At 37.5% G+C, this 17,227-nt stretch overlaps 2 protein-coding genes and 8 non-coding genes across 17 annotated transcripts in view; 9 read left to right on the top strand and 1 right to left on the bottom strand.

The window, feature by feature from the left end:
- The first annotated feature begins 10 nt into the window (after positions 1-10).
- Positions 11-11,754, top strand: TAF1D (TATA-box binding protein associated factor, RNA polymerase I subunit D). 6 transcript variants are annotated; one of them, XR_007719421.1, is made up of 12 exons: positions 11-250; positions 2,476-2,569; positions 3,341-3,731; positions 4,577-4,752; positions 5,047-5,104; positions 5,738-5,901; positions 7,358-7,393; positions 8,587-8,634; positions 8,859-8,893; positions 9,708-9,755; positions 10,293-10,339; positions 10,806-11,754. XR_007719421.1 is itself a non-coding variant. In XM_050758929.1 (6 exons), exons 2-6 carry the CDS (start codon positions 2,502-2,504, stop codon positions 5,879-5,881), a joined length of 837 nt encoding a protein of 278 aa, XP_050614886.1. In that variant the 5' UTR covers positions 11-250; positions 2,476-2,501; the 3' UTR covers positions 5,882-6,117. The 6 variants fall into 6 exon arrangements, 2 of the variants coding, with proteins under 2 accessions (XP_050614886.1, XP_050614888.1); XR_007719420.1 differs by having other exon boundaries at positions 8,859-10,339; XR_007719419.1 differs by having other exon boundaries at positions 8,587-10,339.
- Positions 6,810-6,936, top strand: LOC126936721 (small nucleolar RNA SNORA40). The gene has a single exon (XR_007719540.1). It is a non-coding gene; the product is annotated as a small nucleolar RNA SNORA40 (small nucleolar RNA).
- Positions 8,403-8,534, top strand: LOC126936717 (small nucleolar RNA SNORA18). The gene has a single exon (XR_007719536.1). It is a non-coding gene; the product is annotated as a small nucleolar RNA SNORA18 (small nucleolar RNA).
- LOC126936729 (small nucleolar RNA SNORD5) lies at positions 8,683-8,754 on the top strand. The gene has a single exon (XR_007719546.1). It is a non-coding gene; the product is annotated as a small nucleolar RNA SNORD5 (small nucleolar RNA).
- Positions 9,500-9,638, top strand: LOC126936707 (small nucleolar RNA SNORA8). The gene has a single exon (XR_007719527.1). It is a non-coding gene; the product is annotated as a small nucleolar RNA SNORA8 (small nucleolar RNA).
- On the top strand, positions 9,870-10,005 carry LOC126936709 (small nucleolar RNA SNORA1). Its single transcript, XR_007719529.1, has one exon. It is a non-coding gene; the product is annotated as a small nucleolar RNA SNORA1 (small nucleolar RNA).
- LOC126936706 (small nucleolar RNA Z40) lies at positions 10,469-10,541 on the top strand. Its single transcript, XR_007719526.1, has one exon. It is a non-coding gene; the product is annotated as a small nucleolar RNA Z40 (small nucleolar RNA).
- On the top strand, positions 10,923-11,043 carry LOC126936715 (small nucleolar RNA SNORA32). The gene has a single exon (XR_007719534.1). It is a non-coding gene; the product is annotated as a small nucleolar RNA SNORA32 (small nucleolar RNA).
- Positions 11,391-11,523, top strand: LOC126936708 (small nucleolar RNA SNORA25). Its single transcript, XR_007719528.1, has one exon. It is a non-coding gene; the product is annotated as a small nucleolar RNA SNORA25 (small nucleolar RNA).
- The window catches only part of CEP295 (centrosomal protein 295), a 1,096,927-nt gene continuing 1,091,373 nt past the window's right edge, over positions 11,674-17,227 (bottom strand). For 2 of the 3 annotated variants that reach the window (XM_050758899.1, XM_050758900.1), the window contains 7 exons: positions 16,192-16,369; positions 14,422-15,083; positions 13,234-13,374; positions 12,517-12,613; positions 12,265-12,432; positions 12,078-12,177; positions 11,674-11,989 (listed from right to left, as the gene is read on the bottom strand). In XM_050758899.1, coding sequence (XP_050614856.1) covers positions 11,767-11,989; positions 12,078-12,177; positions 12,265-12,432; positions 12,517-12,613; positions 13,234-13,374; positions 14,422-15,083; positions 16,192-16,369 — 1,569 coding nt within the window. In that variant the 3' untranslated portion in view covers positions 11,674-11,766. The remainder of the gene's footprint in view (positions 11,990-12,077; positions 12,178-12,264; positions 12,433-12,516; positions 12,614-13,233; positions 13,375-14,421; positions 15,084-16,191; positions 16,370-17,227) is intronic. The other variant, XM_050758898.1, reaches the window with a different exon arrangement.

Genomic DNA, 17,227 nt, shown 5'->3' with positions numbered 1-17,227 from the left:
TCTTCCCGGGAGCTAAATTGTATCGCGAGATTTCTGCCTGACTATTACTTGGGCCGCGGGGATATCCCACCCTTTTCTTCCGCGCGGTTGGAGGACATCGGCTAGTTTTCCGGAGTTGGAGGACTGAAATCGGGAGGGTGGTGTGTGCAAATCTCCAGGACTCACGCACCAGGCCAGTCGCAGGTTTTGGCCCGAGGCCTGGGTTACGGGCAGCAAGTGCGCTGTTGGGGCCGGTGTGAGGCGGTTTTAGGTAGGTTGCCAAGAGGGCAAGGCCGTCTGGGCTTGTTGGGCAGGGGAGGCATTGCATATCTGGGGTTTCGGCCCCTGCGTTGTTCCGGAGGATTGAGCCTCGGAAGTCGGGCCGAGAGGGTGAAGGGATCACGGTTGCAGGCCACTCCGCGCCACGCGGCTGGTATGAGGCCCACAAACGTGGTTGTAGTGTGGGCGGGCTTCATTATATCTTGAGATGGAGGTGTTAAAACGTGTTGCAGACAAGTTTAACCTTCTTAACGTAATTTAAATGATTTAACCTTCATATGTGAGGTATCCATTGATAGCGCCGGTTTCCTGGAGGTTAGGCGCTGCCCGGAGAGACGCGCTGGTGGTCACAGAATTAGCTCCGGGTAAAGCGCCGCTTTCTGCCCACGTGGCCTCTAAGAATTGCAGAATTCCAGCGGATGCATCGACACCCAAGTAGGAGTGTCTTCTAAACACTAAGAAAAAAGTGATTCTTGAGCTAGCTTTATTTTGATAATCCCTACTTTAAAAAAAAATTAACCACAGGTATACCATTAATGCATGGGGCCAAATTTTTGTTGAATTCCGTTTTTGAGCATTCGATATATAATTACTTCGTAGAATCCTGTACTTAAGCTAATAAGACGTACTACCAGAAAATTACCACAGGGGTCCATTGGGCATTTAACAAATCTGAGCTCTTGGTAACCTTATCGTTTTATATTTTAAATGTTTTGCTAGTTCATCCTAGGATTTATATGCAATGACTCATGTTAGGTCCCAAGAAGCTACAGAATGAGACAAGAGATTGACTAAGGCAAGTACAATAGTGAAATAAGTAGTTATCCTTCATTTTTGTTGCCATGCCTATTTTTTTTTTTTTTTTTTTTTTCTGAGACAGGGTCTTGTTCTGTCGTTCAGGCTGGGGTGCAGTGGTGCAATCTCGGCTCACTGCAACCTCCACCTCTGCTCAAGCGATCCTCCCGAGTGGCTGGGAGCACAGGCACGGGTCACCACACCTAGCCAGTATCTTAAGAATTTTTTGTAGAGACAAGGGTCTCCTTGTGTGCTGAGGCTCACTACATACAACTTCCACCTCCCAGGCTCAGGTATTCACCTACCTCAGCCTCCTGACCACAGGCGCGCGCCACTAGCCCGGCTAATTTTTGTATTTTTTGTAGAGACGGAGTTTCACCACGTTGCCCAGGTTGGTCTTGAGCTCCTGGGCTCAAGCGATCCGCCCGCCTCGACCTCCCAAAGTGCTGTGTTACACAGGCCTGAGCCACCCAGACCAACCTGTTTTTTCTTTTAGCTCACAAGAAGGAATCTTTTTTTTCTTCTTTTTTTGGCATGTTGTATACTCTGCCATGGGGATGAAAACACAAAGAATTATGATAGTTTATTGAAAAAGGTTGAGAATTCAGAACTTGTCAGTTTCCACCAATAATGGCAAAGATACAGTATGACAAAGTTCAGTTACTTAAATGAATCTAGGAATGAAGAATCTAGGAATTATAATGGAGAGGTGATCAGGAGTTTAAAATGGTCTGTTGATTGGAGATCCTTTTCCTGGTTTATATAGGGCACATTTTGCCTTAGGAATTCCCTCTTTGATCTTGGAAAATGGTTTTTAATTTTACATTAATACTGTATTGGTAATTGCACGTTAGTAAGTGGCTAATGATAAAACTGTATTTTCTACTTATATTGAAAGATGCTTTTTTTGGAAGTGACAGTACTTTTTTGGAATCTTGTTCCATTGAATACATTTAGAGGGTAAAAACTGAAAGAACCTGTGAATAGAATTTCTGGATTTCTTTTTTTTTTTTTTTTTTTTTTTTTTTGAGACCGAGTCTGCTCTGTGGCCCAGGCTTGAGTGCATTTAGCGATCTCAACTGCAAGCTCCAGCTCCCGGGTTCACGCCATTCTCCTGCCTCAGCCTCCTGAGTACTGGGACTGTGCCATAGAATTTTTTGTATTTTTAGTAGAGATGGGGTTTTTGTTAGCCAGATGGTCTCGATCTCCTGACCTCATGATCCGGGCCTCCCAAAGTGCTGGGATACAGGCTTGAGCCACCGCGCCCAAAAGAAATTGATCTGAAATGGATAAGAAGGTTAACCCCGGCAAATGATTTTGCCTAAAATCAGTGGCATAGTCTGACCATGTTGAATATTATAGTAGATACTGTGTCATTATTTAGGGAAGCTTTGTCACATTTACTAAATTTCATAATTTCAGAAAACTGTTATAAAACAAAGCAACTGATGGATAAATCAGGAATAGATTCTACCGACCATGTGACATCTGATGCTATGGAACTTGCAAATCAAAGGTAAGTGGGTTTTTACTGGAGAACTGAGTGGATTCAATCATATTTATTGTATCTGAATTATGAGAAATTATTTTATATAATGAGTGACAGTAAAGATGATTTTCAGGAATTGGGAAAGAAGGAAAACCAGATTTCACTGACCTTCCAGGTTTATCTAGTTAATGTAGATTGATAATAGCATTGCAAATACTTTAAATTCAAAATGTGAATATATTATAATGGGACACATTCTTCAAGAAAAAAATGTATTCTTTGGGTCATATTAGCATCTCTTCCAGACTACCTCTTCCTGTTTCTGTCTGGTAGGCTGTGTTTGTTTTACTCACTCTTAGCAGTGAACCGAACCATACAGCCTTTGTGGAGCTCATACGTTATCTTGAAAGATACATAGTTTTTTTCTAAGCTGAGCACAGTGGTGCATGCCATTAGTCCTAGCTAGCTACTTGGGAGGCTGAGTCAGGAGCATCCCTGGAGTTCCAGGAGTTTGAGGTTGCAGTGAGCTGTGATTGCACCACTGTACTCCAGTCTGGGTAACAGCAAGACGATGTCTACAAAACTTTTTAATAAGAGCTGTAGCTTTATGAGCTATTTAAGTAGGATGGTCAGCAGAAAGGCAGCTGGTTCTGAGCCCATCCTTTAAAAAATTTTTAATTCTGGATATGTTTTCCTGAGTTGGTCTTGGAAGAAATGTATATTTGGGACTGGGTATTACTGGTAATAAGCATTCAGTAAGAAAGGAAGAGGAAATTAATTTTTTTCTCATTTTTCTAGTGATAACTCTTCTGATAGCAGCTTATTTAAAACTCAGTGTATCCCTTACTCACCTAAACGGGGGAAAAGAAACCCCATTCGAAAATTTGTTCGTACACCTGAAAGTGTTCACGCAAGTGATTCATCAAGTGACTCATCTTTTGAACCAATACCATTGACTATAAAAGCTATTTTTGAAAGATTCAAGAACAGGAAAAAGAAGTACAAAAAAAAGAAAAAGAAGAGGTACCAGCCAACAGGAAGACCAAGGGGAAGACCAGAAGGAAGGAGAAATCCTATATCCTCACTAATAGATAAGAAGAAACAATTTAGAAGCAAAGGATCTGGCTTCCCATTTTTAGAATCAGAGAATGAAAAAAACCCGCCTTGGAGAAAAATTTTAACGTTTGAGGTGAGTCAGCATTTTATATATATGGCTACACATAACTCAGATGCCCAAAATGATTTGTTGGCCAGTTTAGAATTGTCTCAGATATGCTGGGAACACACTGTCCGCAATTTCGATACTCTTCTATACTGACTTCCCCCTAAAGTCCACCCCATCCTTTAACTGAAACTTGACTTGTATCTCTTCAATTACTATACTTTGGCCAGATTTAAAAGATAGTGCTCCAAGGCTCTTTGTATAAAATGCTTTGATCTCATCCCATCTCAGGTCTTAAACACAACCCTAAAACTCAGTAGGGATAATAAAAGCTCACATGAAATTATTTTTGCAGTAACCTAAACCAAAACCACACATGCCTTATGTTCAGTGGATACATTCTTAAGGCCTAGGTATTTCTAAGCCAGTCATCTGAAAAATACCCTAATACTTAGGAGTAGACTTTTTTTAAATATTTGAGAGTTGTATGTTGAATGAATGCAGAGTTTCAGGTTCTTGCCAGAACCTGAAATTTTATCTGGGAGGATTAATACATGTTAATCTCTTCAGTTAATCTCTTAAGGTGATTATAGTAAACATTAGAAATCTTATTCCTGTTTTTACATTTTAAAATGCCTTTAGTAAGTCCCAGGCATGACAAGATATGTAGTACTTCACTTTTCCTTTGTACCAGCTTAGGTAAGTTTATAATTGTAATGTGAATTTTAATAAACAGCATTTGATATATCCACAAGTGGGGAGTAGTTAAGATAGCAAATTCAGAGTCTTTGGTAAGGGGGGTGTTGAACATTGGCACTTGCTGGGTTGTGAAAGAAAAATCTTGACATACTTACGGTGTTTTTAATATATAGCAAGCTGTTGCAAGAGGATTTTTTAACTACATTGAAAAACTGAAGTATGAACACCACCTGAAAGAATCATTGAAACAAATGGATGTTGGTGAAGATTTAGAAAATGAAGATTTTGATAGTCGTAGATACAAATTTTTGGATGATGATGGATCCATTTCTCCTATTGAGGAGTCAGCGTAAGTGGAATCATATGAAATAGGTTATAAATTAAATTTTATGTTAATTGCTTCATTTTTTGCCTTTAATATAGTTATACTTAAATAATGAACAAAGATAGAGTATGACACTTGGGATTATTACAGTTGAGCCAAGCTTAGCACACAGTACATCTAGAATTCTCTAGAACACAGCATTCTCAAATTTTGTTTGCTTGACTAGTATTGCAGTTTCAGTTTTCAGAGTGGAATATACAGCTAATGAGGTCATAGAAGATTCTGTCATCTCAATGATGATAAATTTTAATGTTACAGAGCAGAGGATGAGGATGCAAAACATCTTGAAGATAATGAATGTGATATCAAATTGGCAGTAAGTGACTTTTCTGTTCCATTTTGGGAAGGCAGGAGTTGGTTGGTACAGAAGGAATTGTATTTAGTTTTTCTCTTACACTTCATTTAACTTTTGAAAAGCTCAGTAAGTTTACTGCAGGAAATGCAGGAAGGAAAATACTAATTTTTTAGAGACTTGATAAAGAACATGGGGTTTCCAGTACTATTTTTAATAAATAGCATTCTGATACGTAATATTGCTAGTTAGGATATCAAATGAAAAAATAAGCAGATGTTAATTTAGATTTTTTTTTTTTTTTTTTTTTTTTTTTTTTTTTTTTTTTTTGAGACGGAGTCTCGCTCTGTCGCCCAGGCTGGAGTGCTCAGCTCACTGCAAGCTCCGCCTTTCCCGCCATTCTGAAGTAATCCAGGCGCCCCCGCCACCTCGCCCGCTATATTTTTTTTTTGTAATTTTTAGTACACCGTGTTAGCCAGGATGCCGATTCCTGAGTTAAAGTGCTGGGATTACAGGCTTGCGCCACCGCGCCCGGCCTATTTTTTTTTAACATTTGTAGTTTAGGTTTTGAAGTAATCCAGGGGGCATAGTTTATAGTACTAAGCCATTTGAGTTATTGCTTAATCCATGATTTTTTTGTTTGTTTGTTTTATGCAGGGGGATAGTTTCATAGTAAGTTCTGAATTCCCTGTAAGACTGAGTGTATACTTAGAAGAAGAGGATAATACTGAAGAAGCTGCTTTGTCTAAAAAGAGAGCTACAAAAGCTAAAAATACTGGACAGAGAGCCCTGAAAATGTGACAGGATCATGAATGTCAAAGGTGAAGCATATAGAAAAAACAACTTCATAGAAATGAATAAAGATGATAAATGTGGATATATATATATACCAGTCTGGTGGTGAAGAAATGCTGAAACCCAGAACTTTATAACAAAAAAAATTTCAACCCTGTGAAGAAGTTTGTGAAAGAAACTTGTGAAGTAGTAATAATTAGAAAAAAAACCCATTAAAACACCAGAGAAAATACATAGAAAAATTTGAAAAATTGTCAGTTGATTTCTGAAGAAGAGCTTGCAGGTGTCCTGTGAGTATTAAAACAGTGAAGTGTAGTGATTTTAATTTTGAAAAGAAAATCTTAGACAAAATAACTTGACACCCAACCATCTTCAAGAGGGTATTTGAAATGCTCTTATTCCAGCTTTGTTCAGACATGACAAAAGTGACCTCTCAGATGTTTAGTATTGTAATAACCTCATTTCCCTTCCCAAATTTAGAGTATCTTTAACACTTTTTTTCTTTTTTTTTAAAGACAGTTCTTGATCTGTCACCCAGGCTGTAGTGCAGTGGTGCAGTCTTGGCTTACTGCAGCCTCTGTCTCCCAGGTTCAAGCAATTCTGCCACAGCCTCCTGAGTAGCTGGGATTATAGGCGTTAGCCACCACACCCAGCTAATGTTTGTATTTTTAGTAGAGACAGGGTTTCACCATGGTCTTGAACTCCTGACTTCAGGCGATCTGCCTGCCTTGGCCTCCCAAAGTGCTGGGATTACAGGCGTGAGCCACGGCACCTGGACTAATATTACTTTGAACTACCATTTTCACTTTATTAGTTCAAGAAAAGGCATACACATTTATTTAACATGGACACACAGGGAGAACCACAGTGATTACCCCAATGTTCATTATTTTGATCACCACGATAAAGCTGACTATGTAGTGCATTTTAGGACTGCACTTAACGTATGTTTTTGTTTAATGTGGACAAAGACTTATGGATAGGTGCAAAAAATAAATCCTCTTTTGCAACCCAGAACTCATTGTTCAGTATGAGTTTTGATACATATAAGAAGGGATATTATGATACCTGAGACAGTTATAAAGGTTGGTTCCAGGCCAGGTGCAATGGCTCAAGTCTGCAGTCCCCACATTGAGGTGGGAGTATTGCTTGAAACCAGGAGTTCAAGACCAGCCTGGGCATCTCCACAAAAATTGAAAAATTAGCTGGGTAATGGGGCATGTGCCTGTAGTTGGAGCTACTCAGAAAGGGGAGGTTGAGGCAAAAGGATTGAGCCCAAGAATTGGGGGCTGCACTGAACTTTGATGGCATCACTACTCCAGCCTGGGTAACAAAGACAGACACTGTCTCTTAAGAAAAAAAGGTTGATTCTAGGACTGTAGAATAGATAAACAGCATGGATATGAGGGAAATCCTCAGCAGTATTAATTTTGCATTCCAATTTCATGTTGACGATATATATGATGGCTTTTTGTTTTAAAGGCTTTTATCTTGAGAACATGATGTCTGGAGTTAAAGGTATGTCTCAATTTGAGTTGTCACATATTTATGTGTAGGAAACAGTATGTTGTCAGAGCAAGCAAGTTTCATTTTATTCAGAGACATTTCTACCATACTTTTAATTCCCAATTATATTGATTTCTGAAAAGAATCCTAGATTCTTAGTGATGTGTCAGATTCATTTTAGTTGCAAGCATTAGAGGGTTCTGAATTTGTTAGTTTGTAGCAATAATCGGAACTTTGGAATTCCTACTTGAAGCCTACAACATTATTTTGTATTAATGTACAATCTAAAGTGAGGTAGAGGATTTTATGGTTTAATGCAAATATAGTATAATAAAAGATTACATAGGTCATAAGAATTCATAAATTTGAATGATGCAGAGTTTGATTAAAAGTTATATAATGCCAAAGTCATAACTTACAGACACATTTTCCTGTATTTTATAATGGATGACAACTAATTTTGAACCAAGAATTAAAATTTGCTGAAATCTTTGAAATGGGAAAACAACATCCTCTATTTGCAGTATTGAAGTTCATAACAAGAGTTATGCTTTAAACTTAAATCTTAAGTTTAAATCCTTTTCCTTTGGCTCATCTACAGGAGCTACTTGATGGTATTTATTTTTATTTTTCATTCCTCTGGCTCCTAAGCACAATGTGATTGTGAAATTATTGTTTTTGTAATTAAGGTGGTAGGAAGTTTTTACAGTTTGCAATATTGTAAGAGCATATTGCAGTTTCTGCTCATAATTTTTTCCTATGGAGTGTTAGACTTTGTTATTTATATATATAAATACTAGCTAGGCACAGTGGTGCCTGCGGTCCCCAGCTACTCTGGAGGCTAAGGCAGGATAATCCCTTGAGCCCAGTGGTTCGAGGCTACAATGAGATGTGATCCTGCCACATCTCACTGTAGCCTCAAACCCTTGGGCTCAAGCGATTCAGCAAGAATCACACGATTTTCAAAAGACACGGCAGATCCTGTGTCTTTAAAAAAAAAATCAAAACCTTGTAAATAGTGGTTGAGGTCTATCCCGATGGGGCTTTTCCTGTAGCCTGCACGTCGTTGGAAACGCCTCATAGAGTAACTCTGTGGTTTTACTTTACTCACAGGACTATTGTTAGGTCTGTGGGAAGGAACTACAAGACAGTTGCTAAAAGTTTTAACGTTATGAAAAACCAGATAATTTACTTTTTTACCTTAGGTATTGGCAAAAACCACACATCTGTACCATTCTTGAGTGATCGCTTAGGTAAGTTTTAATTGGTGACAGTATAATCTTTTGGGAAATATGATTACAGTTCAGATGATGAATTTAACTGTTCAACTGCTGAATGATAAGGGCATGAACTAAAACTTAATTCTGACAGAGCTGGATGTGGCTATATAAAACTGGATCTTAAATTTATACTTGGGTGTTAGTTTTAATAACTGGAAATATATCCTTTCTAAATCTTTAATTGGTACTTTCTATAGGAATGAATGTGATTTGAACTCATTCATGTTGAGAGGTAAGTAAAATATTTAACTTTTAATAATCAAGGACTCAAAAGATGAAAAATAGAAATTAAGTACACCATCCCAGTATTTCAGGTATAACACAGAATTAGTAAGATACTGGCAAAAATGTTACTATATATTTGTATAGAGAAGGAAAATGAAGAGACTGCATGTCTAGACCTACCAAATGAAATTACCTGTGTTCTTTGCATTGTTATTGAACTGGCAGTTACACATACTTCATCCTAAAGTCACGTAAACCTGTATGGATATGTTGAATCAATAGGGATATGAATTACATTAAAAGAGGTTTGTGTAACTGGCAGTTTGAGCAACAATGAGCTTGACATTTGTAGTCTGCTTGATCTGTTAAGTTACATGTATATATTCCATTTGTAAGTTATATGGAGACTGGGCAAAGATTAGGAAAAGACTAGAGTTGTAGCTTAAAATACAGTTAATGCAGCTTATTACAGTGACAATTAGGAAAAAAGGTCAAATTATTGTACTTGTTAAAGGAACTTGAATTTGAGAGGTTTGTGAAAGCTTTTCTCAGTAGAAACATTGCACATTTGGGAATACGAATATGAATATGAATGTGACAGTTCAGTCATAATTGCACTGCATGGTATCTGCACTCAGCAGTTTACTCCTGCTAGGGTGTTCAAAGGTCAGTGCTATAGAAATTCAGTATCTGGCATCGTTGGTTTTCTTGGCTTTGTGCTTGTTAAACCTGGTATTTCTATTGATACAGTATTTGTATAGGTTCCTCAGTGTTCAGTTTGATATACTCTAAAATAGTAAGCAATGCTTTTCTTTTTCCAGGGTGTCAAATTGAGAACCAGGCAGATCCCCACCACCTACAATCAAAAGGTAAGATTCTCTGTTAATATTGATTCTGCTTGTTTCCCTCTATTGGTAGCATTGCCAGCGTAACAAGGACTTCGTACAAATACACTACTAAGCTACACTAAGAAACTTCTACAATGCCTCATTCTAGATGAGAATGGGCACTGCTGATCATCATGGTGTCCAAAAATAGTTAATGTGGCTAAATTGAGACAGGTTATGCTTCCATCACAGTATGCATATTGCAGTGGTGACAATGAGACCTGTAACATTTTGCCATGCTTATGAGTAAAATATGTGGGAGAAAAATGTTGACTTTTCAATATTAGAAACAATAAGTTTCTATTGTTTCTGTTATTATTTCGATATTTCGGTATGTTTCTGTGTTATTCTATATGTTATTTCTAAGTTTCTATGTTATTTAGGTAATAAGGAATTTTCAGCTCTTAATAGGACCACTTTCTTTTGTATGCTATCTATTGACTGAAACATTGTAATGTACATGACTGTGTCTTGGATCAGGTGTCAAAATATTTGTACTTTGTACAGTTCAACTTCTAGGACCCTAAAGCAAATTGGTTGAAGAAATCAGATCCCAAAGATTCTTGGTAAGTTAATTCATTACTTAAAAGGCCATGCAGGTTATTTATCTAGTAATGCTATTGCAACATTTGTCACCACTTAGGAGTAAAAAAAGACTAGACTTACATTATTACGTGTTTAAACTTGATTATTAATGATGTTATGATGATGGGCGAAATGTTCAACTGCTCTGAATGGGCTGAATGAAAATGGCCTTTCTGAACATCCATTTACATTAAATATTCCATTGTATTTGAAGGTAAAAAGTTAACCAGAAACATGATCATAGAGCAAATTCGGATGTGAATGGGCATGGGATTATTGTTTTTAAAAAATACCTCTTGGTTTAAATAGCTATTTTAAGCATGGAATTTTCAATACCTTAGTTGGGGTGCCAGGTTTTAGGATAATTTGGAACCTAAGCAACCTCATTCTGAAAGATAGATTTCTGTACTTAATAAATATAAATTTGAAATTCACATTTTTCCATAGGTGAATTTTGAAGTCTTCATCAGTATACCCATATTAAAAGGAGATGACAGAAGCCAAAGTAATTATGGCAAGTAATGGTTTTTATCTTAACCATAAGTTATTTGCTCGAGGGTATAATGGTCATTACCAAGGCTTTTAGAATGCAGTTTCTCATTTGCTGTGGACATGACCATAAAAAAATTTCCCAGTAGGTTTTCTATCTGCTACTTTGCTAGCAATCAGCTTATTGGGAACAGTTGATTAACTGTAATAGAAATGCAATGCAAATACAATGTGAATCACGTGATTTTTCTTTTTTTTCTAATAACTTTCATCAGTAATCAATGAAATTTTAAAATTCTGCTAGATCTCTTGAATCATGCAAATGTGCTTTGCCTTTGTATTGTAACCCTTGTGGGATGCTAATAACCAAGCAGTCTGTAGTAGAGTTAACTCGGGCTGGTTCTAGGACTCATTCATGTTCACTCGCTGTACAATCATCTCTGGAAATGTAAAATTTACTTTTATATTGTTATGTAGGGCTGACAGGACAGCTGGATCAGTTTCATTAAAAAGGTATGTATGCATTAGAAAAGACATTTGTATAGGTCATTTCAAAGAGGGCTCATGAGGCTGTGAAACCCAGAGCTCTTAACGCTGTGACCAAAGATGGAAGTTCTCTATAGGATGCCATAGCACTCCTATGTTTGGTGCTATGTTTTCCTGAGGAGATATAAAACTTAATAATCCACGATTGTTGCCATATGAGAGTTTTAAAGGTTAATCAAAATTTCTCTTCTTCAGGGCAAACTTGAAGATCTTTTGACTCCAGCTTTTTAGGGGATCTAAAGTGACCTTGATGGACAGTGGAAGAAATCACAACATGGAATTCCTTGAATAAAAATTTATTGACTTTAAATAATTTTGTCTAATGCTACATATACACAATTTAAAAAAACCTCTTTACACTGTTTCTAGAAAGTCAGCATGTATTTCTGGCTCGAAGTTTCTCTAGTGTTTTCTGTGGAAGGAATAAAAATTTAGTAGTTTCAGTTGTGTACTTCAGGCTTGAAAAATTAAGTCCTTCCCCCTCAGTTACACTCACCTTATGGAATTCTTTTGCCCTTGCTCTGTTTTGGGCATAAGCCTCTTGTTTTGCTTTTTCTTCCTTTTGTTGTTTCACTTCAGCTAGTTGATTGTATAACCTGTAAAGAACTTACATAGAATTAGAGACAAACATTGCAAAAAGTGAATCACTAAAAAGAAATAAAATAAAAATAAAATCAACCTTACCTTAGACCCCTTTGGTGCCTTAGAACCTGTGTGGTCTTTCTGTCTTCAGGAAAAGATGCTCTGACTTTATTCACGCCCTTTAGACGACTCACAGATGAACCTGAGGAAAGAAAAATGAAATCAAGTTGTAATCAGAAGGCTTTAAACATTTCAGGGAGTTGTTGAAGATTTTAAAAATTCAACATACTTATAGATGGTTTCTCTTTAACTGTTTTGATATGAGAATTTTCAGAGAGACGAATTTTATTCCGTATTTCTTTCTCCCTCTGGTGGGATCTCTCCATAAATGATTTTTTTCTCTTTATAAATGCTTCTTGTAAGCTCCCTGGTATAGGTGTAAACCTTTGAGGGGTGTCTGTTGGGGGGAAAAGAAATTTATGACAGAAATAGGCAAAGCATCTACTTCCCATTAGAAGTGTGGAGACCATTCAAGGCTTACCAGTAGATGCTGTCCTTGGTTTTTCTATGGAAAGTTCTGATACAGCTGGATAATCTGAGGCTTCTGTTTCTGATACAAGAGGCAGAAACTCACTCACCTAATGGCAAGAAAGTTGCATGTTTTATTCAACTTTTTAAATGCGCACCACCCCCGCTGCCTTTTTTTTTAAGAAGAGGTCTTGCTCTGTTGTCAGATTAGAATGCAGCGGTATGATCACAGCTCACTGAACCCTCAGTTTTCGCTGGGTCTACAGAGACCCGCCACCATGCCTCATTTTTGTATTTTTTAAGGGACTGGGTTTTGCCTTGTTGCCCAGGCTGGTTTTGAACTTCTGGGCTCAGGCTCTACTGCCCTCACACCTCTAGGCCTCTGTTTAGATAGCTTTATTCTTACTGCCTCCCTACTACTGTAGTAAAATTACCAGTTGTTCTGAAGTCATTTTTCAATATCTTGGAATAAGTTTACGTAAAACTTCCAACTTGGCTCTGTAGTTCTGCCAGTCTCGGAGACAGCCATAAATTGGAGTGGGGATTAAAAGAAAATGCAGTGGTTGACAGAATAGTGAAAAAGTTTAAGACAAATTGAGAGTTGGTGGGGGTGTCAGGTTAGTTAAATCCATAGCATAATTCCCTCCAATGAGTACCTTCTGATAAGTTGTAAGAGACAATCAACTGGTTTGCTCATAATGGGATAAAATGGAATGCTTATTAAATTTACCCGAAAGCTGTTTTTTGCTTCATTCTCACTCTTTTCTTCTAGGGTTAAATTTGCAAAATCCGTTTCAGCAATACTGATATCACTGGTGCTTACTAAAGTTAGTTCTGGTTCTTCCATTATACCATGGCCAGTTTCTGTTTCCTGTGAACCATAATTAAAAGGAAAACCACGTCAAAATAGCCTTAAAACACTTAAAACTAATAATTTTGTATATAATGCATTTTTTGCAAGTGTATATAAATGTGAAAATGGAAGAAAAAAAGCAGTAATTGGCAAAGAGCAACAGATCAGATTTCCTTAGGTTTCTGTAACTCCAGCATTCAGTTGTAGAAATAACTGGAGTCAACTTTGGGGAAGAGATGAAATAGTGTGACAATGGACTGCAAGTATCTACCACAATGATTACAAACCTAAATGCTTGTAGTGTTGGGCAAAAAATACAAATGCAGGTTGGCTGGGGCTGTGCAGAACTGTATCCTGTCTAAAGGGAGCAGGGGTTGACTGGGCTGCTGCCAAATGTGGGCCACTGACAGCCAACAGATTATAAGTGTTTCAAAGGAAGTATCTAAACACTGAACAAGAACAAAAGCAGCCAAATAAAACTAAACATGGTTTAGTTGTAATTCTTATTTTCAATCTGTTGTGCTTATTTGTGGAAGAATAAACTGCACATACTGCTAGATGAAAACCAGTCACCAGTTGACTGGTGTTAAAAGCAAGCAGATTATAAGTTGCTTAGTATGAGGAGCAGGGTTCCAATACTTATTCCAATAATGGATTACATTGCATGAGGCTCAACACTGAAAGTGCTGAAGCACAGGCAGAACCACCATTTTTCAGGGAAGTTGAAGAAAGGATATCTGAATTGGAAGAAAAAGGATCTTTTGTAAAATACAATCAGAAGACAGCTTTCAAATTTTTAAGTTTCTTCATTATGCTGGATATTTCCAGTGATCACAAGGAATATTAACAAGTAGTTTTGCTTGTATTTTGTTTCAGGTTTTTCCTGCCAGGCATTGTGGTGTGTCCAAGCTACTTGGGAAGTTGAGGCAGGAGGATCCCTTGATCCTAGGAGTTTGAGTTCAGCCTGGGTAACACAGTGAGATCTTCATCTCTAATATTAAAAGAAAAATATTTTTTCCCAAAAAGGAACTTAAATGTTATTTATACAACACTGATTTCACTTACCCAGACTGGTATAGAGCTCTGTAATGAAAATGATCCAGAACTTGTAAAAAGCTCTGATTGACCTAGTTGAGATAGTTTTTTGGTGATTTTTGGAATGTCTGTTTCAGCTAAATTCTGAAAACATTTTTCATTTTGAGTAGTTAAGGAATATGGTGCCTGAATTGAAGTCCCCATCTCCACTGTTCTTAAACATAATTGAGAGTCAATTTCCTCTATCTGTGGATTTATGTCTAAAACCCTACAGGTTTCATTTTTATTATCTTCAGTGAGTCCTTGACTTTGTAAAATTGTAACAACCCCTCTTTTTGATAGTTCTTCAAAGCCCATCCTTTCCTTTCTGCTTTCTAGTTGGTGTTTTATTGAGCACTCACTAGAGTTAGAACCACATGGAGTGCTATGCTGTATATTTAACTGATCAAATACATTAGCTTCATCAGATGAACTGTAGACTGAACTTAAGTTTCCTACAGAAAGCTGGAAATGAACACTTTTTTTCTTGTTTTGTAGTATTTCAGTATGTTCTTCAGAGGAGTAGTTCTGATTTTTCATGCCTTGGGAAGAATCCCTTGCTTCAATGCTAAAAATACTTGGTAGATCAGCATGCTGGCTCTCCTCCTGTGAAGAATATTCTGGCAGAAGCTGTTCAAAACATTGTTCAGATCCTGCATTAAGAAATTTAAAAACCAGTTAATCATTGTTACATGTTGTAAAACTTGGATACTGACGGTCTAATAGTTTGTCATTCAATTGCAATTTTAGGCATACAAGTTGATGTGTATAAACATGAATACAAAGATAAGGATGGTCACAGTGATTTCTCAAACTACAGCTCACGCCAAGTTTTTTTTTCTATTAATATTTAATAAGGGCAATATGGCTATAAACTGAAGATGTTTTTCCTTTGTAAGAAGTGAATATGATTTTAATAATAGAAAAGAGAATAAAGCATCCGTGTGTCTTTATGTGTATATATAATTTGTACATCCTTGTGCATCTCAATTATGTATGTATGTATATATAATTGTACAAAAAGCTCAAGAAGAATACTTGTTTTCTATGTTGTCAGGCTGGTCTTGAACTCCTGGGCTCCAGGGATCCTCCTGCCTCAGCCTTCCAAAGTGCTAGGATTACAGGCGTGAGCCACTATACTTGGCCTAAGAATACTTAAAACGGCTGGGTGTGGTGGCTCACGCCTGTAATCCCAGCACTTGGGGAGGCCAAGATGGTGGATCATGAGGTCAGGAGTTCAAGACCAGCCTGACCAACATAGTGAAACCCTGTCTCTACTAAAAATAGAAAATTAGCTGGGTGTGGTGGCACATGCCTGTAATCCCAGCTACTTAGGAGGCTGAGGCAGGAGAATCGCTTGAACCCTGGAGGCAGAGGTTGCGGTGAGCCGAGATCGTGCCATTGCACTCCAGTCTGGGTAACAAGAGTGAAACTCAGTCTCAAAAACAAAACAAAACAAAACAAAAAACCAAAAAAAAAAAAAAAAAAAAAAAAAACGTAAACTGTTAACTATCATATAATGATTGAGGTAAGGAAATTGAGGAACAAGAGGCAACACTTTTCCTTTTATTTGATAATGTTCAGTATTGTTTAAAAAAAAATGCATGTATTACTTCTGTAATTTAAATACTTTTTTTAACACCCAGGATAGGGGTGAGAACAGGGGTGAAGACAAACCAAGAGGTGCTAGGCTTAATTTCTAAGGAAATGGATGTAAAAAATCATGAAAACATTAACTTTTTCTGACTTAGTCGTACATACCCCCAATATTTTCTGTAGCAAAACTGTGTGCTCCAACATGAGCCAAGTTAGTGTCAGGTTGCTGATTCGGGCTTGTGTTAAGAGAAGAATGCATGCTGGTCCTCCTCAGCGCTGTGAAATAAACTGTACTTTTGGATGATCCAGTAGCACAGTGGCTTTCAGATGAGGAATCTGATCTCTGGCAGGAAACAAAAGGGAAAGGCTGAAATACTGATTAGGTATTACCAATTGACTCAATAATCACTGTGTTCCTTTGGTATTACTCTTCCTTCATTACCACTTTACTATGACAGTAATGATTTGCTTTTTCAAATCCGGTTCTTTTCAATCAATATGAAAGAGACTTTAAAATGTCAGGCTATCAGGAAGTGGAAGCAGAAAGACTCAGGTTTAAATCTCAGCTCCTTTGACTGTGTAGGAAGATACTTGAAATTTTGCAAAATTGTATTTACCTTACTGTTTAAATATGTTCCACAATTAAAAGTTGTTATCAAGCCTTTTATGGCATCATACTCCCTAGGTGGAGATAGGTAGATAGGACAAACAAAATTCTAATGCAGCTGTTTTCTTTTTTTTTTTTGGAGACGGGGTCTCACTATGTTGTCCAGGCTGGAGTGCAGTGGCATGATCTCAGCTCACTGCAACCTCTGCCTCCCAGGTTCAAGTGGTTCTCAGTCTCCCAAGTAGCTGGGACTACAGGCATGCCACCACACCCAACTGATTTTTGTGTTTTTTTTTTTAGCAGAGACGGGGTTTCACCATGTTGGCCAGGCTGATCTCAAACTCCTGTCCTCAAGCAATCCACCTGCCTCAGACTCCCAAAGTGCTGAGATTATAGGTGTGAGCCAACCACACCTGGCCCAATGCAGCTGTTTTCAAACTTGGTTCCACATTAGAATCACTTGGGGAGCTTAAAAAATAATAATAATAATTAATACTATCCGAGCACTCCCAGAGACTCTGCTTTAATTGGTCTAGGGTGTAGTCTGGGCAAGAGGATGTATTTATTTATTTATTTATTTATTTTTATTTAAGT

Source organism: Macaca thibetana, chromosome 14 (genome assembly GCF_024542745.1).
Source record: "Macaca thibetana thibetana isolate TM-01 chromosome 14, ASM2454274v1, whole genome shotgun sequence".
Classification (NCBI taxonomy): Eukaryota; Metazoa; Chordata; class Mammalia; order Primates; family Cercopithecidae; genus Macaca; species Macaca thibetana.
Note: the sequence above shows the minus strand (reverse complement) of the source record. Positions and strands in the feature narration are given on the sequence as shown.